This window comes from Mugil cephalus, chromosome 18 (genome assembly GCF_022458985.1).
Source record: "Mugil cephalus isolate CIBA_MC_2020 chromosome 18, CIBA_Mcephalus_1.1, whole genome shotgun sequence".
NCBI classification, from domain to species: domain Eukaryota; kingdom Metazoa; phylum Chordata; class Actinopteri; order Mugiliformes; family Mugilidae; genus Mugil; species Mugil cephalus.
The window spans coordinates 8041003-8067233 of NC_061787.1; the positions used below are offsets into that span (position 1 = coordinate 8041003).

A 26231-nucleotide genomic window follows, 5' to 3' on the forward strand; every position below is an offset into this window, starting at 1 on the left:
AGGAGAGCACAACAAAGGCAAGTTGGGCTAGGATCCAAATTAGAGGAAAGATGGAGATATGAAAGATCAAAACCAGGAAAGAGGAGAAAAAAAAAAAAAACAGGAATTGGCAAACTTCAACATCCAGCTGTGCTGCAGTGAATCAAATTTTAAAAGCAACATGAACCGCAGCCAAATCGTCTGCGAGATAATAAAGACGCAATCAAGAAGAGTCCACACACAGCGTAAGTGTATATATCTATATATATATATATATCTTCTTTTTATTTTAATATTTAAACCCACTAAAAGTTGTAAATACAACTTTTGAATGAAAGGCACAGGAAAAATCAGACGATGCTGATATAATACTCGAAAGAAACTTTACAGTACAAAAGTGAACAGTTAGTTACGCATGAACGAATCCCTCCAAGTTGACCGTCGCCCAGACAGAGGAACCAGAAATAGATATGACCCAACAAAATAAATGGTGCAGGGGGGGGGGGTTCAAAATCAGAAATTCATAAGCCAAACTTGTCTTTTATTGCTTTTCCTAAACTGGCAAGTGTTACAATCCACAATCAGCTCTCTCAGATGAAAAAAAAAAAGCAACTGCAGTGCTTTCTAGTTCCCCCCCTCGTAGATGGATTGGCTCATATTTACTTGGTTAATTCCTTGTCTATCCACCGCGCTACACAACACTCCACTGGGCATTTAGTGTCTGATTCACAACATCAAAACAGTCCACATACAAAACATATGGAGTTGTCCCCGGTTATTTTAATAACAGCTCTCATAATCCATTACCGAATGAGCCTATATTTGTAATTGCGCTTTCATTTGTGGGTCCACTGGGTGTAAAATCGGACCGGCCGCTAAGTGGGTTCAAAAGCCGAAGTGAAATTTCAGGGACACGGGTCAGACGTCAGTTCTCAGTGAGGAAGTAATTTAGGATATCTTCATTCCCTTTTATACCTTTGACTCGATAGAGCTGACTGCGCTCGGCACTGGTGGGAGATGCCTGACAATAGGACTCATTTATCAGTTACAGACGTTATAGGAGAATCTGGCACTGGAGGCCACTGCTATGTTGTTTTATTGTGTGTTTTTTTTGTTTTTTTCCTGCAGAATCACTTCATTTCCTCCCTTTTTCTCCCCCCAAACCTTGTCGAAGGAAAACATCCAACTGATCATTTATCAATTCTAGGGGAGGCTGACGAAGCAGAGGGGGTGATACGATACTAAGTACGGCCGATCTCGGTCTTACATCTCTGGATTTGGTTCTTAGGGGAGAGAAAATCAGTATGCGGGCCTGCCAGCTTATATAAGATTGTGTACACACTGACGTTCTTTCGGACAGCTCAAGTGGGGGGGGGGGCAACTGGAGGGAAAGGTGCCGTCTCCGTACTGCTCCGAGTTCTTAATATTACATATAGCCTCTTTGGTATAGGCACATCTGCATCAAGGGACCGCCAGTGTCAAATTACCTCCTTCTTTTTCCTATGTGCAGCTGTCTCTCAGGTTCCTATTAAAACGAAAAAAAAAAAAAAAGAAGAAACACTCAAAAGAAAAAAAAAAAAAAAAGATTGCCACAATCCTGGAAATCGAGTGATTGATTGAAGTAGCAGGAAATTATACTTATATAGCCGTCTAGGGCTTTCTTTTTCTCTTGCTTGAAAACCCCAACCCCCTACCTTGCCTCTCTACCTGCTGTAGCTTGGCCTTCACAGCTGCTTGACAGCAGGAGATTCATGCTACCTCCACCTTCCCTGCAGCAGTGCTAGAAAAAAAAAAAAAAGAAAAAGAAAAAAAAAGGAGCCATGGCACGAAAAAAAAAAAAATGTAAATGCGCCAATCGACTTAAATTCAGCCCTGAAAAGAAAGAACAGAGAGATAGTGGGAGGAAAATGTAACAGGTGTTATAAAACACAACAGTTCTGATGGACTGAGGAGAGAAAAGGAGGGCGGATGTGGTCAGGCGATGCTGCTGCTGCTGCCGCCGCCGCCACTGCTGCGGCCGCAGCTCAGACGCTCTGGTTTGCGTTAGCCTGGGTCCAGTGCAGGATGCATTTACCAGAGCCCTTTCTCGTCTCCCCCCCGAGAGGGTAGCCCACCTAGGGAGGGGAGAAGTTACTGCTATCTCCTCTCTATCCTGGTTCTAAGCAGACTTTTGTAGCGCCACACTTTTCACAAAGGAGCAAAGTCAGGTAAAAGCTAGAGCTTTAACTAATCTGCTTTGATGTTTGATTCTTACACTTCCTGATGTAAGACCTAACACCTTCCTGCTCCAGTGCATAGAGGGGAACGAATGACATCATGTACAAGAACCAGGAGCTCAAGAGTCCGGAGATAAAGAGTACACGATCCAGCCTCTCGGTGCGTCAGGCTAACGCCGACTCCGTTCATTACCTCGCGGAGGAGGAGGAAGCGGCAGCTAGCTGCGTGAGGTATTCGCGCAGTTCCTTGGCCGCCTGGAAGCGGCCGTAGCGCTTTTTAGGTCTGGTGCACTCGTCCAACAAAGCCTCGAGCTGTCCGTCTTTGGCTATGTGGGCGGGCGGGTCGTGGAGGAGGCCTCCGGTGGTGCCCCGCCACGTAGCGTATCGCGACAGCAGGTTCTGGCAAACGGCATAGTAGTTGTGGTCCACGGTGACCCTGGAACAAAGGGAGTCCTTGGAGAAGGACAGGCAGGCCTCCCTGTCGCACTCCTCGAAACGGCTCTCGTACCACACGTCGAAGTTTTCTGGCTTATCTGCAGGGGGACAACGGATACAGTCAATGAACACATAATCGTCAAGGCAATAGGCAATATATAACCCTAACCCTAGGATCACGACACTTATTTTAAATATACCAAGTCATTTATTGGACTAACCCTAACCCTAGGATCATGACACTTATTTTAAATATACCAAGTCATTTATTGGACTAACCCTAACCCTAGGATCACGACACTTATTTTAAAATAACCAAGTCAATTATTGGATAACCCTAACCCTAGGATCACGACACTTATTTTAAATATACCAAGTCATTTATTGGACTAACCCTAACCCTAGGATCACGACACTTATTTTAAATATACCAAGTCATTTATTGGACTAACCCTAACCCTAGGATCACGACACTTATTTTAAATATACCAAGTCATTTATTGGACTAACCCTAACCCTAGGATCACAACACTTATTTTGAATATACCAAGTCATTTATTGGACTAACCCTAACCCTAGGATCACAACACTTATTTTGAATATACCAAGTCATTTATTGGACTAACCCTAACCCTAGGATCACAACACTTATTTTGAACATACCAAGTCATTTATTAGACTAACCCTAATCCTAGGATCACAACACTTATTTTGAATATACCAAGTCATTTATTGGACTAACCCTAACATCACAACACCTATTTTAAATATACCAAGTCATTTATTGGACTAACCCTAACCCTAGGATCACAACACTTATTTTAAATACGCCAAGTCATTTATTGGACTAACCCTAACCCTAGGATCACAACACTTATTTTGAATATACCAAGTCATTTATTGGACTAACCCTAACCCTAACATCACAACACCTATTTTAAATATACCAAGTCATTTATTGGACTAAACCTAACCCTAGGATCACAACACTTATTTTAAATATACCAAGTCATTTATTGGACTAACCCTAACCCTAGGATCACGACACTTATTGTAAATATACCAAGTCATTTATTGGACTAACCCTAACTTAAAATTTGGAAAATGATTTCGCAATCCGTCTACGGCTTTGTTTTTATTATTTTCTCCTTCATTCTTTTAGTCATGACAACTGGATCCGCAGACAGGAAATGTTGAAAGATGTGGGGTACGTCATGCAGAAAGAAAGAGTCATGGGTGACGGGAATTGAGAAGTGCTGGGTTTGTATGGTTTGTGCCTTAATCATTAGGCTACCCAGCGCCTCCGAGTCTGGCTAGACGTCATTAGATGCAGGCTCTACTCATGTAACAAGGGCACTGGTCTTTTCTCTGACCGTTTTTGAAATACTGAGGAAAAACATTGGAAATATGAATATAAATAAGTGATGATGACCAAGTGTTTCACTGCATCCGCCCAGGAAAAATAATTAGATTTCAACAGATTGTGCAAATTATTACCAGAGAAATCAAAGAAACCGGAATCTGACAGGACCAGGGTGCCACTTTTGACATCCCACAGGCACTAACTGAGAATATTTTTTCAAAGCACGGAGCCAAACAACTCATCTACAGTTTCATTTGACAGAAATGAACCAGTTTCCAGATTTATTGAGCAAATAAAATTCTTTCTCCAGCTCGTTTCACATTTCTTTTTTTTTTTTCCTCTTTAGAGGATTGTGCTGGGAAAGGAGGGAGCGCCAAGAAAATAACCTGGAATGATGAGAGAGCTATTGGTTTGTGCATTAAAAAGCAGATCAATAAACAGTGTTGGGAGGGAGAAGGGGAGGTGGGGCAGACCCAGAGGATGCAAACACATAATCAGTGCATCAGCGTTGTAATGCACTTCTCCTCTGGCTCATCAGAACAACTCAATCAAACAACCAGCACTGCCCTATAAGCAAGGGGCCCTGTGGCCCCCCCTCCCGAAGAGGAGGGGCACATCAACCTCAATCAGGTTGGGTGATGAAGATGGATGTGAAAGTGTGCAACAAGCATGCACGCACGCACAAAGATGTACGCGCAAGAGCTGCAAGGTGAGGTGAAAGCAATTAATGTTTCAGAGCTGGCTATGCATCACACCTCAGCGCTGATTGACAGGTGGCATCAGGAGAGTGTCCTGTTCTTTTTCACTCAGACAGATGAACACACACACACACAGCAGCGAGACAGAACAGCTAAAACTACTAGAAAGGTGGAATAGATTCATACTCAAGGACGAAGATGAGCACAGCAAAAATAAAAAATAAAAAGTGGGGAGGTTTGAGACTCGACCAAAGACTAAGAAGAAGAATATGGTCCGCATCAATCACCTAAGTTTCTCTTTACCTGCAGGCCCGAGTGTAACAGAGCTAGAACATTTACAAAGCAAACACAATCATTTAAATTTCAAATGAACGGACAGAGCAGTGGGACGAGGAGGGTGGCCGCCTAACCTCGCCCCGCGTATGTCCGGCACCTTCCATGCTAAGGAGCTCAGGTTCGACTCGTATACATTCTCCTCACTCCTCTGCCTTCACGAGGCTGCGCTGTGAAGGGACATTGGGCCTGGAATGCTTGTTAGCGTGGCCTTACTAGTGGCATTCAAGAGCGCGAGCCGCTTTTAACAATGCATGCCTGTATTGGAGTGCGTTTGTGTACGCCGGGCGAGCAGAGAAAGAGGAGGATGACAGTGAGTGAAGTGTGTGTGTGTTACATTACACAGCATGTGTTTCCAAAAACCGGGGGGGGGGGGGGGGGGTGAACCCATCCTCGAACGCTATAAACTCAATGATGGGGAATGGCTCCTTACGCACCACTGGACTGTGCAAACACAGCGCACTGCACAACTTGAACACGGCGCGCGTTTTATCTCGCCCGAACCCATTGCATCAATATGGATGCCCCTAATGAGAGGGTGGAACAGCGCGTGGCTTTTTTTCTGCGTGTCTGATTTGCAAATCAATTGGCACTCGGTTTAGAGTGATGAGATTTCCCGTCGCACTTTTTTGCTCGCGTTCAATCTCGGCGCTCTAATTGTTGGGGGGTTGTCGGTTCGCGGAGCCTCGGGATTTTTTTTCGGCGTTTCCCCGCCGCCGTCCAACACTTGCGGGCCGCGCCCCCGTAACACTCATTACCGCCGTCATCCTTCTTCTTCCTGCTGCGCCCCGGCGCTTGGCACACACGGCGACAGATTCGAGCAGACAAGCACACAAGAAGCAAATATACTTGAGGATTAAACTCTGAATGGCCGGAGCTAAGCAGCTCCAGTTGCCAAGCTCTGAATGTGTTGGCCACACAAAAGATGTCTCAACCTGGATTGTGGACCAGGCCGCGGTGACAGAGTGGAAAATTGTGGCTTTTGGCAATAAGGTAAATACACACACACATTTGGGGATGCCACATGCACGAAGCAGCACAGTCACACAGGAAATTAAATACTAATTTAACGGGGAAGAAGTACAGAACATGGTTGGAGTACCTCAAACCAGAAAAATGCATTAACTTGTAGTTTTTTTTTTTTTGGTGCCAGGTCTTGCAATGTGACAAACTTTACAGACAATACGTCCTCTCCTACTTTTCAAACACACACGTCCAGGCAACAGTTCATATCTGTCACAGGGCACAATGTTGGATCCCAAGCGACACAGCAGTTTATCACTTTAATAGGATTTCTGCAGTAAGGGACAAATCTGGGAGCCTGACTCGGTGGCCGTCCCCTCTCTTTGAAGAGGCCCCCAGAACGAAGGCTGAGAGGGAGGGAACTGTCACGCTGAATGGGTGACGTATGGCTCTTTCCGTCCTTGTTACGAGGTTTTTACGCCGAGACGCGGAGAAGTGGGGCAGCGGAGACGGCTCGTTATCCGAACCATCTTCGCTTTGATGGGGACGTCGGAGGCGGGAGGGGAGTGTATTCTTGGAACAGAGGGGGGGGCTTCCAGCACATGCAAATTCGCCCCGCAGCGACGGTCCGCAGATGTAGCCCCTGACATCAAGTGCAGTGTTTTATCGTGGACTTTCTCAACAGAGGAGGCATGATTCGAATAGGATTTAAAAAAAAAAAAAAAAAAGAACAGCCGCAGTCTCTAGGTCGATCGGCTGATCAATGTGCTCTCTTCCAACCAAATTCTCAGTGGTCAGATAATCGCTGGAGTTACTTAAATAAAGAGAAAAGTGCTCCAACGCTAGCTTTCCGGGATTATCGCACAGTTTGTGGCGATGGGATGTCTGTGGGCTTTGAATACCTCCAACAAAATCAAAGATTCATTTTCTTCTTTTACGGTTTCTGACAAGCACCACAACAGGTCCATAAGAAAGTCTGATCCCTGAATTACCTGAATGTAGATATTGTAAAAAAGGAGCAGCAATTCTCTTATGAAATGATTATGAAATGGCAACGCTTCAAGGTGCGACCCCTACATGCTCACTATCAGTTGTTGCCTTTCCACCACCCCTAGAAATGCACAAAACCTAAATATGGTAGTAAAAAATGATAATGGAAACCCTTACATTTTGGAAAAAACTCGGTGAAACCCTTTTACGCTCTCCTGGGGTGGTTTTTCAGACATATCGATATAAAAGTTTATTTTTTTCTTTTTCCGCATTTCCCCATCACCGGTATGAGACGCAGGGAGTTACAGCTCATTCACAAAACTATTGCTATTATTTACCAAAAAAAAATAATGGAATGGAAACCCAGCTACTTAAATATTGTCATGGAAACTGGAGGACAAGCAGGTGCATTAGGCTTCAACGACAGACACACACACACATGTGCTCAGAGACGGACGGACAGCGTCACTCACTCTGCTTGATCAGCCTCTTGTCGGCCACGAGGACATTCTCGGCGTCGACCACGATGACCTTCCCGTCGCGCGGCCCGACCGCGAAGTTGTCAAAGCTGACGTCCAGCAGGTAGAGGGCGAACTCAAAGTCGTTGTTGGTCAGCTGCTCGGCGATGTCCATCAGCTGCCGCGCCAAGTCCACTCTCTTCTCCCACGGCGCATTGTAGAAGCTCCACAGCTCCTCGCCCACGTAGTTGACAGCCACCACGCGCCCACATGCTCCCAGGTACTTGGCGAACGGCCACCCTTCGTCCGACGGAAAGCTCTGGGAAGGAGAAACCAATGACAATGAAAAAAAGAAAAAAAAGAAAAAAAGAAAAGCAACTGATTTAAAAACACAGATAAAAGAAGCCAGGCTGTGTGAAGCCGAGCCAGCTGAAAGGAAAAAAACAGAGTACCCCATTGGCTTTATAAAAAGCAAAGGCTAACACGTAAATTGCAAGAACCTTCAAAGTGTCAGAATATATTTGTTTAACTTGCACAGGAATCGTTTTCTCAATATAGCGAGATAAAAGAAGCAGAGTTGAGCCGTAGGTCATTTTTTTTTTTTTTTTTTTAACGCACAATTCTAAGCACAATTGTTGAAAATCAGCCAAAGGATCACGTGAAACGGAGCCAGCGCTGGGCATAACGGATTAAATTTAATAAAAGCAAGAGCCAGTTTGTGTTAAAGCCCTACAGCTACGAGCTGATGTACGCCGCTATACTCAGTGGTTCCAAGAGAAATGATAGGAGGTGATTTGTGGTAGCGGCAGTTAGCAGGAAAGCCTCATGCGTTGTGATGCGGCAGCGGGGCGGTTTAAACGGCTGCGTGATGGGAGCTAACCGGGTTAATGCAGTTTGGGCACGCTGACAAGAAATTGCCGTGTGTTACAGGTTAAATCGGTTAATAATAACAAGGTAATACCGCTAACAGGAAGTGGTATCACTGCTGCTGCACAACACCGTAATCCCTCAGAGGCCGATTCGCCGAACAAAAACAGACATACATGCGCCACCATCTGCAATCGCTCAACGCGGTGCATGTATATGCAAAAGCAGATAAACACACAAACGCGCTTAGATGAAACATAAACGGGGCTACGCGTGAAGCAGCCGCTTTTGGCAAAACTTAGAGGCGGCCGAGGGACTAGATCCTGTATGTCTCATTAGTGCTTCCATTTCTCTCCACGAGCCCGGGTGTCTCATACTTTCTACTCTTTTTTTTTTTTTTTTTTTCCTGCTGGTCCATTTCATTGTCACGGGCTGTCACAGCAGGTGGACAAATTAATGGAAAATAATAGAATGAGCTTCTCAGACGCACGACTTTGGCTGCGAGCGAGAAGCCACCATCCTTTACAATGAGCCCTCTGCCACGCGGCCAACATCCTTTATAATAAACACCTGGCCATATGCTAGCTTAATGATGGGCCACAATTCCTGTGTAACAAATCTCTCCTGGGCTGCCCGTTTTTTTTTGGCAGGCAGCCGCCACGCGGACAGAGGATCGGGAGCGCTCGTGTTTCACGGCGGGCCCGGGCAGCCCCGGCTTTCTGAAACCCGATCTCGTCAGAGGCACGGCACGCGACGCGCCGCGACACCGCAGGTAAGGCGCGAACCGCCACGACCGTCGCGTCTCGCCTTACACCCGTTGGTAATTCGATGCTTTACCGGCTTTCAATTTATGTCGCAAGCGCAGGGGTTAAATATGCATGGCCGCCCTAAACCCCTTTAAATTTTAACGAAATACAAATTATTTAAAGACGTACATCTTAACCTCGCCGCGGGCCTCGCAAGCTGACGCGTCTCAGAGACAACAAGCTGGACCCCTGCCACAAAGAGGCCGTGGTGCTGAGTGCATGCGACAAACAAGCCATTGCTTGTTGTACTGTTGACCGTGCAGAGGTTGCCAGGTTCCCTTGACTATTAGTGAGATGTTTCATCCCAACCGTTTCTCAAACTATGCTCTACAAAATGCAACAAACCAAATGCAAACTTCAGTAAAGGGGAAGAATTAGAGACTGACCAATATGGATATATGGATATTTTTTAGGACCGTTACCAATCAGGCCATGAGCATTTTCCATTTCCCAGCTGCACGCGCTCTGCTAGCCTATGAATAACCTGTGAGGGTGAAGAAAAAACAAACAAAAAACTAATCGAGATATTTAATTAGTAACGACTCGCATCACAACAGGTCTCCGCAGAATCGAAAAATAATTCAATCAATCACGGTCCGTTTTAGCGGCGTAAAGCTACACCTTAAGTGCACTCCTTGTTCCCATCAGTTTTAAGAGATCCACCGGCGAGAGGGGACAATGATGAGTTGCACGCAGCGTAACACATTTCCCTGAGGTGACCCAATCAATTTTAGGCTAGACAAGAGTCTGCCCGCGAACCTGCTTCCTGAAGCCTGCGTGTCTGTCTGCGACTTGGCAATGACTCAAACTTCTTAAAAAAAAAAAAAAAGACTTCAATGCACTTCCTCTACATTGTCTGCTACAGCAAACTAGGCAGGAAGAAGAATGTGAGGAAGTTGACTCAAAAGGTAAAAAAAAAATGCCTCCTAGAAACAAATGATGAAGGTGGGCTGAGAGAAACTCCAAAATACCAGCTGGAAAGGGGACAAATCCTAGACTAGGAGATGCTGCTAGCCAGTGGGCATTCCTACGTGGAGATTTTAGGATTAGAGACTTAATACGCTAAATATTTAAAATGGCTTTCTAATTTCTGTAGTTGTAATAGAATGATTAAGTTGAGGCTAGACCAGCTGGGGGTACATCCCTATTAGGCCCGTCTCCCTTTGACCCAAATTCAAACCTCAGATCGCTTTGTGCCGCCGCAGATCTAAGCGGCTCTCGGGTCTTGTTGACAAAACTTAGCCTGTCAGATGTTACGGCTGAACCTGCTTTGTAAAACACCAGCCTCCCTCGCTCACCCCTGCAGGGCGGATGGATGGATGGCTGGCTGGCTGGATGTGGGGCAGGGGCAGTGGGGGCTGACGGGAGGGGGGAAGGGGATGGGGGAGGGAGAAACGGAGAGAAAATGCGATGGAGACGGCAAACAGAAGAGACAAACAGAGTGTCTTTCACGTCTCCGCTCCAGTAGACAGGAGGAATACACCAGCAAAGACCTGCCTGCTAAACACGTCTCTCGCTTTGTTGTCAGTTTGCGGCCCTGAATGGGAGCAAAAGTGGAGCGACGAGAGAATGGAGTGGGGGGTTGGCAGGAGGGACGGAATAAAAAGGATAAATGCCCTAAGGCTACTCAGACTCTGTCAACGACTGTTACGAGAACGCCTTCATGTCCGTCCGGCCGTTGCCTGCGGTTCTTAAGATGCATGTAGTCATTCACCGCTTACATCAATTACCTGAATTTGTACCTTGGTGCCATTTTTATGAACCTCCCATATTTGATTTTTTTTTTATACGCACTACGTCTAAAGGTCAGAACTGCTCGATGGTGCAGGCCGGCGCAAGGAAGTGGGCATCTTCAGCTTCGGATTTGTCTATTGCGGAGGTTGATAAATACTCCACGCGTCCTACCAATCATTCTCCCTTAGAGCTCTTTAAACGGTTACTCTGCAGAAGTCATTAACGTCCGCAATGAGGCATAGAGGAGGGGAGGGATAAATTGGAAAGCCCAGCTTAATATTACATCCACTGGCCTATCTTCGAGCAGAACTAGGAGGGTGCTGCTGCTGCTGTGTGCGATTAGTGTACAGGTAGTGAATTTTCGAAGTCCTCTCGCAATAATGTTAAAAAAATGCTGATGCCGCAACACCGCCAATGACACGTCCCAGCAACTTTTAATGCTTTAAAAAGTCTTATCGCTTCTTGTTTCCGGATAAAAACCCTTTCATCTCCCGCTAAAGCAAAAATCTTTAACTTATAAAACATGGAGCGGAAATACCGTTTTTTTTTCTTTTTTTTTTGTGCAAAAGAACAATTTTCTGTGATGCTACAGAAATAATGAGCCTAGCTGAGGAGACAATGAAAGCGAGGGTGGAAAACAGACCAAAACAGAATCTTCTCATTAAAGTAAACCTCGCAGTGACTTCTAGGCCCACAGCCTGACTAATGTAATCTTTAAGGCTGTGCCGGTGCACGACAGTAGCATTGAGTAGAGGGGGGGGGGCGTTTGCGCTTTCTAGTCCCCTGTCTCCAATACAACAGACACACTGGCGTCCTCTTGAAGGGGATCGGAGAGGGCTGAAATGAAACAGGGCCGCAGACAAATGGGCAGCCTCTGGAGGAGAGGATGAAACGAATGGAGCGAGAGGCACAGGAACACACACCTGCGTCCTGACATCTGCTGACAAAGGCATGCCCTTCTCCTGGGCCACTAGGGGGGGGGGGGGGTGGGTGTGTGTGTGTGTTTCACAGAGACAGAGTTCGAAAGAGGCTCCTTGTTTGTGTGTGCACGCGAGCGCGTGTGTGTGCGTCTACGCGAAACTGTACCCGAGCGCATGTGAATGAGAACACGCAACGTGACCGGGGCCGATAACGACCTCTATTCAGGGGCCGAGTAAACACGAGCGGCTCCCAAGATATTGCTTTGGCTCGCCCGCAAAGAACACTGGTCCGTCAGACACACGCGCACGTCCGGACGCGCGCGAACACGGCGGGACGCGGAGGAGCGTTTGCAAATGAAAGAGAACCGGCCGCTTTCATCCCGGGAGCGACGGCCGCTCGCAGTTAAAATAAAATTAGCAGTTTGCCGCGGAAACGCTTCGTGCGTGCGGCTTGTCGGAGCCCTAGACGGGGCGCGGTGTAAAATTCTTAACATTTTCCCGTCGTCGACAAAATCCCGTTGCTTCGCGGGAAACAAGCTGGGACAGGATTCGTCAAAAGGTAAAGTCGAGGAGGCGTTGGAGGTAGACACAACAAGGCAAGAGAACAGCATCTGGGGAAAAAAGAAAAAAAAACACCCTAAAACTTTCAACTCCGATGCTGCGAAATGAACATTATTCATCGGGTTTATCAGAGAGGCTTAGCATTAAGAAGGAGTCACATCTGCTCTGCGAGGCTGGGAGGCCGAGGCTGCCAAGCTGAACTTGAATTAACACGTTGCTTCTCCGCGCAGCACTCCTGTTGACCTTGCGCGTCTGGAAGACGTGTGGTGAGCGAGCCCCCGTCTGGCATTTCGCTGGCCATTTAAGTTTAAAATCCAGTCGGTTAGTCTGCACCGACAGCTCAGACCCCACGGGGGAGCCGGCGCTAACTCCTCATCCCGGCGCACACGACGCCATTTCTTTCTTCTCCATCTCGCTCGTCTCCCGCTGCTTCTCTTGCTACCCCTGCGTTTCCTCCCCTTCTCTTTGTTCCACCCCTAAAACCTGCAATTCAGAGCGATGACGCCGTCTGTTCCAGACATGGGAGCCAGGAGCTGCCTAGTCAGAGCACCAAACCGAGGAGCCTGCGTGTGTGTCTGTCAGCAAAGGAAGACGAACAGTGGGGAGAGACAGACTGTAGAGCTTATGTATCTCAATACAGAATATCTTAATATCCAGAATATCCAGGCATTTGGTTCAAAGACTGCATAGTCACAGTGTGTGTTACTGGCAGCAGTGTTGGGATACACTGCGGAATGAAGAACAATGAAAGGACCGGAGCGCGCGTGTGACAGTTAAGAGGTCAAAAAAAAAAAAAAAAAACATACAGCTCAAAAGAGGAATCAAAACCAAGAAGTCAGGAAGACAGACCAATTAGGCCATGTTCAGTTGGCTTGTGCAGCACAGACGCAAAGAGCAGACCCGTGATTCGGCAAGCTCCGTCACGCTTTGATAAAAACGGGCGAGCCGGGTCTTTGCGTTTCCGAAGGCCTCGGCTCTACAGGACGCGAACGCGACCGGGGATGAGGAACGAGAGCGCGAGGCGGCGCGGCTTGGCTTCGCCAGCGCACGCGTCGCCACCAGCTGATGGCTGAAACCCTCGGCCAACCTGAACCCGAGCCACTGCACACAGGGCCACCTCATAAATCCCCCTCTGCTGGAAGATGAGGAATGTATTAAGTCATAGGCACTCGTGTTGACTCAGTCTAGGCGGTATTGCCGCCCACGCGGCTGAAGAGGAACCCAAGCGAAACTTGGCCCCGGACCTGAGGGCTGTGGGTTTGAGGCCTACATCAAGGGTTGCACATTTCAGGAGCAAGGCGCCAGTTATCTCGGGGGCAGCTGGGTGGCATTGTGAGTAGGAAAGGCCGCTGTCACCGACGGTGCACTCTAACCTCTCTGCAGAGCGGAGGATGCACGAAGAGCGATTTCCCCTACGAGGAGCAATTAAGCGTCTCCCATGCGGAAAAGACTCCGAACATAATAAGAGGTGCCAGCCTGTGGCTACTTCTCTTAACATCCAGTTTGATTAAAAGCCAGCTGAAGTCCAGCAAGGACGCAAACGTTGAAAACTTGACGACGTAACGGCGTATCCTTTGACCTCTAACGCTTTCTGACAGCAACCAGGTGCCTGATGCTTTAATGCGGTGGCCAGTTTTATCACTACGGACGAGCTGACTTGCTAAAAAACATATTCTTGCTCCAACACTCGGCTCACGACTCTCCCGGGGACGGAGCGCGGTAAAGAGCTGCTCGTTACTGATCCATATTGGCCATCTGAAGGGGCCCCCGAGAGCCGCAGATGACCTTGCGTTGCGGGGCTTGCGTCTTCGGGAGCTGTAACAGTAGGAAGCTCGGGGGTTGAGGGACGAATCTAAAAAAGGAGCTGGTGGGTGGGTGGGTGGGAGTGGGGGGGTTTGCTACAGGCATTTACCTAACCAAACACAGCTGTCAGGCATGTGTGTGTGCGTGCATTTGGACAGAGGGAGAAAGAGAGAAAGGATTATGGTAACACAAGCAGTCTGGCTCATTCGAATGGGGGGAAAACACCACAAGGCTCTGGCTTGTACAACACACACTCCCTTACACAAACCCACTGCTCCTCTCCTCCTTCCCTTCTCCCCTTTCCACCGGGGCCTCCGTCCAGCGGGGGCAGCCAAAAGAGGGGAGCCGGGGCCCAGATAACTCCCCGTCTTATCCTAACAGGATTCAGCCTGCACACAAAGGCCTATAAGAATAATGAAAGGGGGTTCGGGAGCACTTGAAGCGGGGTTAAGCGGCGTACACAACCTCCGCTCTCATGCGCCAAGAGCGTCGCAATCCCCCCCTCCCCCCCAGACCCAAAAACAAAAGGTACTAATCACAGACGAGCAACTTAAACGCCGTTTACTGGCAGACCTCAGCCGCTGAGCCGGCCTTAAGAGGCAGAAGCCGCACACTTAAGCGGGGGATAGCATGCAGGGTGCGTGTGATTACATGAAAAGAAATAAATCAAACGGGAAAACAAAACGGGTTTTGATCCTCTTTGTGGAGAAGCGTGAACCAGAAACCCCAGACCAACGGTCTATTCTGGATAGAACACATACAGACACGAATTCCGTGTCATTTTCCAGACCAGACGAACAACAACAACAAAAAAAAGCCTTGTTTAACTCTCTAAGCTTGTAAAAGAAATACGTCATGTTTGATCACTTGGTCAATTACGCTACGACAAAGCCTCACTTTGTCTAAATTTGATGCAGCGAAGTGTCAGTAGCATAAGTGGTAAGACTTAAAAATAACGTTTTAGTAAAAAAAAGTATTCAGGCTTAAAGTATGTCCCAACACCAACCGACTGTCACGTTATTCCTGATTTATGATGCCAAGATAAATTACTCTTAGCTGGTGGGTAGCCGAGTCATTTAAATTTATTTTCCAATTAAAAAAATAAATCAAGGAGCAGCGGGTCACAGTTCAAGTGCACGAAAACCCATAAATTCATACCATTTATTTTGGTTTAGCTTCCCAAACTGACAGAGCATCGTGATGGATTATGCGCGGCTTCATTAATCAACAGCGCGCCGAAGAGAAAGACTCCAACCCCCCTCCCCGTTTTAAAAAAAAAAAAAAAAAAAAAAATTCAAACGAGCTATTTGTGCGTTTGCCTCGAGCTCTTTGAATGTTTACGCTCGCATTTGCATTAAAGTGCTGCCGTCGAAAGTCTTGGGAGGGGCGGGAGATAAGGTCATCCATCTAATCTCTCCCTTCCGTCTCTCCTCTGATTCGGCATAAGCGTCGGATGTCAGTGTTGTGAGAAAATCAGACGGACGAGACGGGTTCGTCTCCTTTTCAGGTGAGGCCGGAGTGTTGAATGAGGGGGGTGGATGTGTAGAAGGTGGAGAAGGGGGACGGTAATAGAAATAGGGAGAGGAAAGGGGAGGGGGAGGCGGGGGTTTGTCCAGGAGTGAACACGTTTGAGTTTAGAGGAGATGAGAGTGCCGCTCACTGAGTTAACCCCACAGGGCTGTCACATCCTATTCTCGGCTTCACTGAGCAAGACAGGGCTGAGGACCAAAAAAGGGTGCGAGCGCAGTCACATGCTCCTGGCTAACTCGGCGAGCTTAATGATTTGGAAGGGAGGGCCAGGCCAAATCGAACTAATTTAAGGCCGGGGCCAGATGTACTCCATCAAACGCAACCGTCACCTGATGAATCAGTGACTCATCTAGCTGGAGGAGAGAGGCCGAGCACGGCGAATAAGATTCGAGCCGTGGAAAATCGCGAGAATAAATTACTCACTCCTCATGCAAACCAAGTTATTGTTGAATAAGCTGTAAAATTAAACAGCATCATGTAATTCCGCCGGTTGGCAACGAGACAACTCCTTGACACAAACAGATTTATCATGGCAACAAAGAGAGGAACCTTTCTGGGCCAACTTAACGAAATTAGTGAGAGGAAATGACAGAACTGCACAAGGATTTACTTGTTTGGCTGCCGTCATTTTGTCTTCCAAAAATATTTATCCCCTAAAGCCAAATCGTCTTCCACGTGACGGAGAAAACGGGGGTGGTGTGTTTGTGTGCGAGCGAGTTCGTGTGTACGTTCTCGTGCTGCAGAGCGCACAGAAAAGGCATTGTTGGCCAGAGCCGAAACAACACAGCAGATTGTTTCCCACTGACAAAGAAGGTCTGGTTTCTCATAGTGAATCAGGGCCGATTTACTGCCTGTGGCTTCAAAAGACTGGAAACAGAAGCCCTTCTAAGAGAGAGTGCAGCTCGCTGTGCAGACAAACAGAAATGTTATTCGCATTATTCAACTGTATAAAGGCAGTGGAGGGAGACAGGAGAACCCCCACCCCCCCCCCAAACCATAACACTGTGGACCAATGACAACGGGGGGAATCATTTACGCTAAATATAGCAAAATGAAATGACAAAATGAACCCCCCCTCCTCCCCAATATCCAATTTACTGCAGATGTCTTTAACTACAACCAGTCAAAATGAAGAACGGACCCTGACAAGAAGGCGAAGTGATAAACAGTCGAAATAAGGATCAGGTTTCATTAAATTACGGGTCATAAAACTCAGCCCCACATTCCTGTCTTTTGTTAAAACTAGTCCCGGCGCAGCAGCACTAACCTCTTGCAAAAGGGAAAAAAAAAAAAAAAAAAAAAAAAGGACTACAACCAAGGTGTTGTAGTACAGCGCACCTCCTGTCCGGTCTCTATAGACGCCATTAATTCTTTATGGTCTGCTGTTCCTTGACCTTGTATATGGGCCCTCTCAGTTCAATCTCTCTGCGAATTCCCCTCATCTTTTGAGTTGTCGGCAGCGCGGAGGATCCGTCAATCTGTCAAGATGTTGGGCACATCTCTTTGTATGTCCTCCGCGCAACCCGCTACCTGCGCATACACAGATCCGACCGTTCCTTCCCGTGTCCGCGGGTCACAAGTTCAGGAGGAGATGAACAATTCATGACTCCCTGTAAACATGCGATGGGCTTCGCGGAGCGGGACGGTGCGTTGCCGGGTCTGGGTCTGGAGCTGTGCGCCAGATAAGGATGTGTGTGTGGAGAAGGGGGGGGGGCGTAATGGCATTAAAAGCACTGATGGAATTATCCGTGGAGCGTACGCAAGCGGGACAGAAAAGGGGGGAAGGATGACACACGCACAAAAAAAGATGTAGAGGGGAAAGGAGGAAAGAAAGGAAGGAAGAAAGAAAGGGGGAGGACAAGGGACCACACAGGGCTAATCAGATTTTATAGATTGACCGCACTAAAAGGCTGATCTCGCCTTTTGTCCTCTGAAATGCCTGGAGGTGTCCGCTCCTGTGTGTGTGTGTGTGTGTGTGTGTGTGTGTGGGGGGGTGGTGGAGGTCAGCACGAGTTATTGAATGTCTACACGGGCCAAGACCATTGTTGTTCTGTCCCCTCACGGAACACGGTCAATGCCAGATTGAAATTGAAATTGATTGGCTGCCCGTAAATCAGCCAGGGAAAAGGATGTGGGCCGCGCTTATATGATACAGAGCTTTGACATGCAGGAGGACGGCTTAGGGACGGGTCCTGATTTCACTCCTGACCTTGTGTCCACGCAGGACAATTAAACAAGAACCCTTTGGATTCTACCGACGTGCACCATCTGTTAATTCGCACCTCGATTATTATATTACCCCATGAATTTGTGTTGTAAATTTCAACGAAAACCGAGAAAGACCTAATCAACGGTGCTGCTGATAACCGCTTAGCATCTCTTCCCTCCAGTCACCCACACTTGACGAGAATCCAGCGGACAGAGACATATATTAAAATTAAAAACAACTTGAACCATTTACAGATGCGTCCCTGAATAATTCAAAGCTGTCCTACATATAGTGTTAAATATGCAGTATTGCCGCCAGCCAAAATCTCTCCCTTTTTTCTTTTTTTTCCCCCCCCCTCGGAGGCCACAGCTCTTAAACCCTTCACTATTCTAAGCGGAGGAATATTCGTGCTCCAGATAGCGGGCATGCACTCTCAGCGTAGCCCAGAGTTTAGGGAGGGTGTAATGACTTGTCTCAGATCTGTGGAAGAGGAAGGAAAGGGAGGATTCCCACCCTGTAATTTACTGGAGGCTTTGTAGGCCAACACCCGGGCTTGCTTTGTACTGATGCTCTGATCTTCCGAGGGTAATCCAGGAACCGTGCCTTATCAACGACTGCGAAAACACCTGCTGCCGCAGATGAGCCGACGGACACCTCTTTATCCGGACGCAATATTTTTCCTCAAAGACTCCGATAGTCAAACATCACCCAAAAAAAAAAAAAAAAAAAAAAAAAAAAACTTTCAAGCCTGGTCTGCTTTAAAAACGCACAAATTGGTAGATTACCTGCAGCACGAGCGGTTCTGGGTTGAACGCCAAGGTCATGAGCAGCTGCATCCTCTCGGTGTCCTTGAGATTCTTTAGCAGGAAGCTGCCCGAGTCCTTGGTCTCCGCGTACCTGCGCACCACGCGGTCCAGGAGCCTCTGAGAGGGGCAGTGCACCAGGTCCGACCAGCCCTCCACCACCTCCGGGGTGAGCAGGCGGACGTCGCCGTTGATCCGGGCGAACTCGGTCTTGTACATGGCCTGGATGAGGTCGCAGCGCGGCCTGCCCGTGGCCCTCTTGCAGATCTTCTGGTCTATCTCGGCCAGCTCCTGGTTGGAGCCGAGCCGCTTGAGCACCACCCGGCGCGTGCCCTCCCTGGGCTCGCCGTACTGCGCGAAGTAAACGTTCTTGACGTTGAACACGTCCAGGAACCTAAGGCGGCCCCAGGTCTCGAAGGAGACCTGGCCGTTCATGAACTTGCGGCACCAGCTGGTGCCGAAGCAGGCGGGACACTTGTTGAGGTTGATGAACCGCCTGTCGGTGAGCTCGTTCTTCTGGAAGGAGGCGAACAGGTTGTGGGTGTTCATCAGCAGGATGACGAACAGTCCCACCACCAACAGGAGCTTCAGGCAGCGGTACAGGCGGCCCAGTTTGATGGGCAAGAAGCGCAGCATGATGGGGGCTGGGGATCGGGGGGGGGAGGAGGAGGAGGAGGAGGAGAGGTTTCGAGATGATCGTCAGGGAGTAAAACCTCAATGCCTCTCCGTCATGGTGCGAGACGGCAGCTTCTAAAGTGGCAGGTGGGTGCGAGGTCTGCACGGCTGCCATGCGCCACTCCCCAGCAGTGGCCGGTGCGTCATGTTCCCTCTTCCCGGGTTGGTTGTGTGCGAACGGGAGCCGGCAGCCCTGCAATCAAACGGAGAAAGAGTCAGGAGAAGTCGCTACCTCAGGCAGGGAACATAAAACAGAAAAAAAAAGAAGCTACATTTCATAATTGTCCCTTTGGTCATAGATAACAATTGAAAGAAGGTTTATTTAATTCTTCTCCTCACCCTTAGTCTTAACATGACATACCTCCCATAAACCAAAAGCGCCTTCCCTGGCATACAAATTCAAATTGCTTGGGTCATTTGAGAGATTTCATTACTTTTTGAGCAGAAATGAGATGGCCCACAGCCAACGCAATAAACCTGCCCGTGCCTGTTTGAGCTCTTTCTCTTTGGGAAATCATTTCTTGTATGCTCCCCCAATATAAGGAGAATAAATAAAAGTAAAAGGAGAAAATAAAGTGTCGCTGATCAAATTAGGAAGGAACGTACAACATCCTCTCCGAGCACAAATAAAAACGGGCCGCAAACCGAGGACGATTCCTCCGAGGACCTCCCTTTTCGCTGAAGCGCGCATCCATCACCTTCCCTCCGACGCACGTTGAAACGACTCTCACGGTCAGGTGAGCGGAGAAACCCCGATTTTGTTTCTTCCTCGCTTCAAATGGAGGAATTTCGCTTTGCATTGTGAGGAGAGTCACGCTGTGCAAAATTTAACCTTTGATCAGAGCTACCGCGCTCGCCCGTTTTAATCACGCTTTGAAGTCGCTTCTTTGAAAATGGCTGGTGTCACTAAAATAACGTTTGCGATCGAGGGAGGAGGAAGGAATCTTTGAATCCCTCCACCGAGCATACTGATGTCGGCGGAGTGGGAAATGGCGAGAGCGGTTTGTGGAAGGGGGGGTACGAGAACAAAGCTCTCGGAAAAGGCTCACAAGACCCCCATAGTCTGCGCATAATGGAGACATGTTAGACCCCCCAATCAGCTTTTTAGCAATGAGTTGTATAAGTCGCTTTGAGAAAGACAATGACTCAAGCCATGCAAATTAGCCATCTTCAATTAGAGCTCATTAGGACATGCCTATTAGGACGGCTGACTTGAGAGGGCATGGCTAACGAGCAGGCACACTAGTGTGATTAGCGCGCGTGTCGATGGGTTCCTTGCATTCGCTCTCAGATCGAAAGTGGCCGAGATGTGGGAAGACGCGAGGGCTGCAGGCAGCCAAGGGAGCAGCGGTTGTGAGAGATGTACGCCTGTGGAGTGTCAGATAAGGGCTGAATACACCAGTTCCTACCTCACACCTCCGTCAGAAAATACCTTCAGCACATCCAGCCAACATGACTAATGTAAAAATAGACCGTATCCAAATAGGGGAACTACAGACAGCTGCACCACATATATTTTTTTTTTTCTTAAAGGCAAAGAAAAACACGATTTAAGATTTTTTTTTTCTTTTTTCAGCTCTCAGCGCAAATCTAAAATCCAAGCAGCGTGACACAACATAGCAGGGAGTATTAGATATTCTTCTCGGTCTGACCGGTGACTTCACAGCTTTCAAATGAGGCCGGCAGCACTTTCTTTTTGAAGACACGGGTCGACATTTACTTATTTACTTCATAATTGCAATGACACGCAGCGATAGTAACTAGAGGCCTTAAAAATGAATCATTCAGGAATATGCTACTTTATGTGAACTTTGACCCGAGATATCCAAGGAGGAAAAGAAGTCTAAGAAAAAGAATAAGCACATTCATCGTGAGACTGCATTTCACTGAGCAAGCCAAGCGGAAAAAAATACATATAGGGGTGAGTTTGACACAATAGCTCTGGCTCCATTTTGATAAATTAAACCGAGCCAATTCAGAATAAGAAAGAAAAAAAAATGTTTCAGGGAAATGTATTCAAATTCTACCATATATTCTTATTAAATTGGAATGGGAAGACAGCCTGGGCAATGGGAAATAGGTCAAGCAAATGTGTGTAGCGCAAACACAAAAAAAGAAGGAGTTAAAAGGACGTGGGATGTGTGGCTTCTGCTAGAGGAAGTGAGAGAAAGCCGATTTCTTCGGGGGGGGGGGGAGCCGAATATGCCGCCGTTGTAAGATCGTGATTCAAGGGCCATTTACCATCTGACACAGGCGGTCAGGGCGCTCTTGGGAGCGGACGGGAGATTTAACTAGGACGAGCGAAGGGCTGAAAGGGGGCGCAACACAACCTCGGCGAGGCCAAGACGGCGCTCAACCTCTTCATCCCGCTGAGGAAGAAACAGAGAGGCAGGGCGCGCCAGAACAAGCCCCGACACAAGACCTGGACACCGCCGGGTAATGAGATGCACACGCTGGCACGTAACAGAGAGGATACAGAGCTGCTTCTTCCTCGCCAGAAAAAGCATTAGCCTGAAATTACGTATGGAGCGTTACCTGAATTAAGTCGAATAACCAAACAAAGTGCTTAAGTGAATAATTTACACATCGGTTAGTTTCCGCTAATGACAGAAAGGTGTTTCGTCAACGAGATCGGTAAAGCTCTGGTCTTGCACTTTACATTTTGGAGTGAAACTCTACTACATTACAGTATTTATAGCCTGCCGTTGCTACACACACAGCTACGGTGTGAACGATACAAAAACATTCAGCTTTTTTTTTTTTTTTTGGAAGGATGACATGGTAATTTAAGAAGCGGATCTTACTCATGGAAATTACTCGATCAGGCTGCTTCTTGTGAATCTTACACCAGCAAAAAACCTGGTTGGTTAGTTAACTCACCGTCTGTTGCTCTATTCGGCACAATGGGTGAGCGTCATTAAAGGGGACGCGCAGAAAGAAAGGCAGACTGCGCAGGGCTCCACGGCAAGGTTGCCTACTCATGTTCTCGACCGGAGTAAAGTTCATCGAAAGCTCCGAATTGGAAGCAGATGTTTTGCGTTTCAGACGCAGATGTTACCCTCCGGAACACGAGGGCAGTGAAATTTAAAGCGGTGTTTTCGTTTGGGCAAAACCCATTGTGCCCACAGAAAAAACTCGCATTTCAAATTAGCCCCACCCTCCTCCTCCTCCTCCTCCTCCTCCTCCCCCCAACGTTTGCCTCAGCGAGAAGAAGCGACGCCTGATACCAATGGGGAGAAGCCCGTTTAGAATAAGCACCAAATTACCTCTCGTCATAAACGGCCACCGCCGAAAGTTGGGCAAGAAAGTTTTTCCCACATGCTCAGTCTACAAAGCACAGAAACACAAAGTACAGTGAGCGCTTCGGAAGAGAGGCGAAGAAAAGAGGGCAAATCAAAGGATGCCTGACTCCTCATGCATGGGAGATGAGTCTCGCATTCAAAATGTTCCAAGTTTGGCAGATGTTAAGAGACGCAAAATGGCTCATTACTGGGACAGAAAAGGCACGGGATGAAGCAACGGCGCCCATGTTGCATTAAAACAGAATGACAAAGGTTGAGACAGTCGAAGATGACATTGTAATATTTCAGCCCCCCCCCCCCCCCCCCAACTTATATTTTGAAAGAACAGCTTGAATATGAAAGAAAGGATTGAATGGGAACTACTTGAATAATCTTTTTCCCGCAGCTCATTGTGCAAAGCCGATTTCAGATAATGGTGTGCGAGGGCAAGGCTACTCTCAGGCTAACCCATTTCCTCCGCCGCACCTGGGGCTAAACTTCATTACGGTATAATGAAGTCGAGCCACACAAGAACACGCTTGATTAATTCCACGAAATGAAAAAAAAAAAAAAATGCATAAGACGGTGTGACGTAGGGGCGGCGAAAAAGGAATCGAAACCTGGTGAACCGATAGAGTAGAAGAAAAGGAGGAAAGAGATGTAACCAACCTACCGGACGGCCAGATGAGAGGAACTTTGAGTTATTGCTCGCGTGATTGAAACGACTGAAAATAGATCACTTGAATACAGAGCAGAGGGTTCTCCGTCTCTGAATGGACGCACACAAACGCACACGTGAATGTGTGCGCCCGCGAGACTGCCGGCATTACCGCGAAACCCTACTTAAAGCTCGGAAAAAAAAAAAAGCCTCCCCCCCCGCCCCCGCCCCTCGCCGACCCCCTTCCCCACTCGTGCGTTGCAATGTGTGGTTCTAGCTGGAAAGAGGAACTACTGTTGCCAAGGTTATCGACTGAGGGAGTCAATAATGTTTGATCACAAAAACATTCAGCCACAGCCGGATCGCCTCAGCACAGCCTGCATCAAAACAGTGACAGACAGACAGAAATGGCAGCAACATTGATGCCTAATGGAAAATTGAGTCCTCACAACATAAGTACCAATTAACAGCATCCCAACAGTGAACATCAGTCTATTCATCACTGGGCAAAACCAAACAGCGGGGGGTTTAATGAGAATGAGAATGGTATAATTTTGTGTGTTTTTTTTTTTTTAAAGAGTGACGCAGATGTTTGGGAGAGCACGGTGCAAAGACCTGCTCTGGATTCCTTCAACTGCAAACATGTTTGTTTAATTCTCACAAGCCTTCATCCCTGCAAATCTCACGTTCACGCCGCTGCAAAAGTCACCGAAGTGAAGCAACACCACAGGCGATTAAGGCAACCTGTCAAACAAGCTGCAGCTTAAACAAGTGGAGAATGTGTTTGGAGAAGGGAGGACGTTTAATTGATTGCATGACGGGGATTCGTCATTTCGATGCAGGGCGTTCTTAACGTCGCTCCATCCGCCATAGGCGCCGCTTCATCGTGGAAGGATTTGGTGAGTTTGGTTGGGTCAAAATGAATAAATAAAGAAATACACTACTGCTCCTCCGGGAGCTTTTAGTCTACAATTACAAGGCGCTCCCTCGCTGAGCACTCAGAAACATTCAAATCAACCACCAGCAGAACGTCTGAAGTATATCGGGCTGTCTACATAGTTCCCTTGTCGACTAACCTTGCAGAAAACCTCCACAATTAGTCTCCTGTTATGGAAAAAATTAATTCTAAGCAGCAGCCCGTTCTATTCATTAGGCTGTGAAGAGAAATTCCACAGGACTTATTACGGAGCTTTGTCTGGGCCAAACAGTAGAACGGCTGTGGCAATCTAGTTTTTCCCTTGAAGAAATCAAGGGCAGGAGTTTGCAAAGAATTATTATTATTATTGCGCCACAGAAACCTCATGGTCTATTTTGCCGTTATGCTAAATGATGCCTGTATTTTCAGTGGCTGAACCTGGGAGCGTGATGGAAACGGCTGCAGAAAATTGATCCGAAACATGTTGTCCAACCTGTTGAGACTCAGCGTTTTTGCTGTGTTCAAAACCATGAAGCCAATCAAATTAAATAAAACTAAAATGTACATCAGGCCGAAAGGAGTGTTGTTGCTCCAACAGTTTAAAGGACATTTTCGACTATCCTGACATACCCTGGCTGCACTGTAGATGTGTGCAATATAGGATTTTGAGGTCTACAATTAGTTTAATTTAGAGAACTGAAATTTCCCATTTCCCTGTGATGCAACATTGAAGACTAATTTAAGGACTTCGATAGAAACGCGACACCACCACAGACACTCATAGTGGAAACGACGAGGTTCCTGTCACTGGCCACGGCACGACGGCATCTGATAAGAGTTTGCCTCGAACTGCAACTATTTTATCTCAACATTTCATCGTTTCTGCGGTCGCGGTAGTGGCTCATAAAGCGCCGAAGTGTCTTTCTTTGAACTGCTGCACGTCGAAAGAAAACTCCATTTAAAAACGGATCAACTCGAGGCTTTTGAGAAGCGCGAGCGGATTTCACGAGGACCCCGGCAGACGTTTTTTAAAAGAGTTGCTTTCATGTTGATGTGGTCTGTGGGCAGAGGAAACAACTAAAAAACAAACCTGTGTGACTTTTCTCTCTCCCCCGGTCTGTAGTAGTAGTAGTAGTGAGGCGTTTAGCGCTCAGTTGATATCATTCTTCAAAGTTGCGGCTACTTAGGAGGCTGGAGACGGATACTTTAAACCACCGCCGACAAAATCTGAGCCGAGCACCGCTTCTTCAAAGCCCGGCGAAGATCCCTATCAGACGGACCCGCACGGGCTTCCCATTTTCTAGCTCTCGGGTATCTAGCCAGCTAGCCTGCTAGCTGCAGAAATAAACAGTTGGGATGTCGAGTCTTAACTCTTCATTTACCGGATCTTTCCGACTGGCCGACGCGGTGCTCCTCACAAAGGACGGCAGCGTCTGCGCCGTGAATAAACGTCCATATATGTCCGCGTAGTGCGAGTCCCCTTTGTGTTCACGGAATTGCCTCTTTTCCAGGTCTCCCTGTGGAAGCCGCTCACTCCTCTCCAGTCTCCACCACCACAATGGGCTCTGTTTCGACTCTTTTCAACACCAGCCTCTTTGCTCTCTGCGACATCCGCTCTCCGTTTTACGGCCCGCGGTTGCTAGGCGATTATTCTAATATTGTCTCGTCTGGATCGCCCGCCCCAACCAGTTCAAAGTTTGGCCAAATTTCTATTTTTTGCTCCGCGTCCCCATTGGCCAAAAGTCAGTATTATTGGAAAACATTATCGCGGTCTAAAATTCACGCTGCTCTTTGTGTGCTTTAACAGAGAAAAAAGGCTGGAATTGTAATTTGAATCGTGTCGTGTCAACAGAACACCGTGTATGTATAAAACCATAGGCGTGTCTGGCCCATTCTTACCCCCCTAAGCTTTATCCCAGCCCCCCTAAAAATAAGAGTTAAAAAAATAGAAAAATCTTTTGGTTTGTCTATGATAATATGAGAAGACAAGAATAAATCAGCACAATTGTACATAATATTTTAACAAGGACAGA

General features: G+C 47.5%; 1 protein-coding gene across 2 annotated transcripts; it reads right to left on the reverse strand.

The window, feature by feature from the left end:
• Positions 1–229: 229 nt before the first annotated feature.
• dipk2ab (divergent protein kinase domain 2Ab) lies at positions 230–26167 on the reverse strand. Of its 2 annotated transcripts, none has more exons than XM_047568586.1 (4): positions 25581–26167; positions 18651–19536; positions 7451–7754; positions 230–2728 (listed from the first exon to the last, which is right to left on the reverse strand). In XM_047568586.1, the coding sequence occupies exons 2-4, from the start codon at positions 19302–19304 to the stop codon at positions 2385–2387; spliced, it is 1302 nt and encodes a 433-aa protein (XP_047424542.1). In that variant the 5' UTR covers positions 19305–19536; positions 25581–26167; the 3' UTR covers positions 230–2384. The 2 variants fall into 2 exon arrangements, with proteins under 2 accessions (XP_047424542.1, XP_047424541.1); XM_047568585.1 differs by having other exon boundaries at positions 25289–26167.
• Positions 26168–26231: the final 64 nt, after the last annotated feature.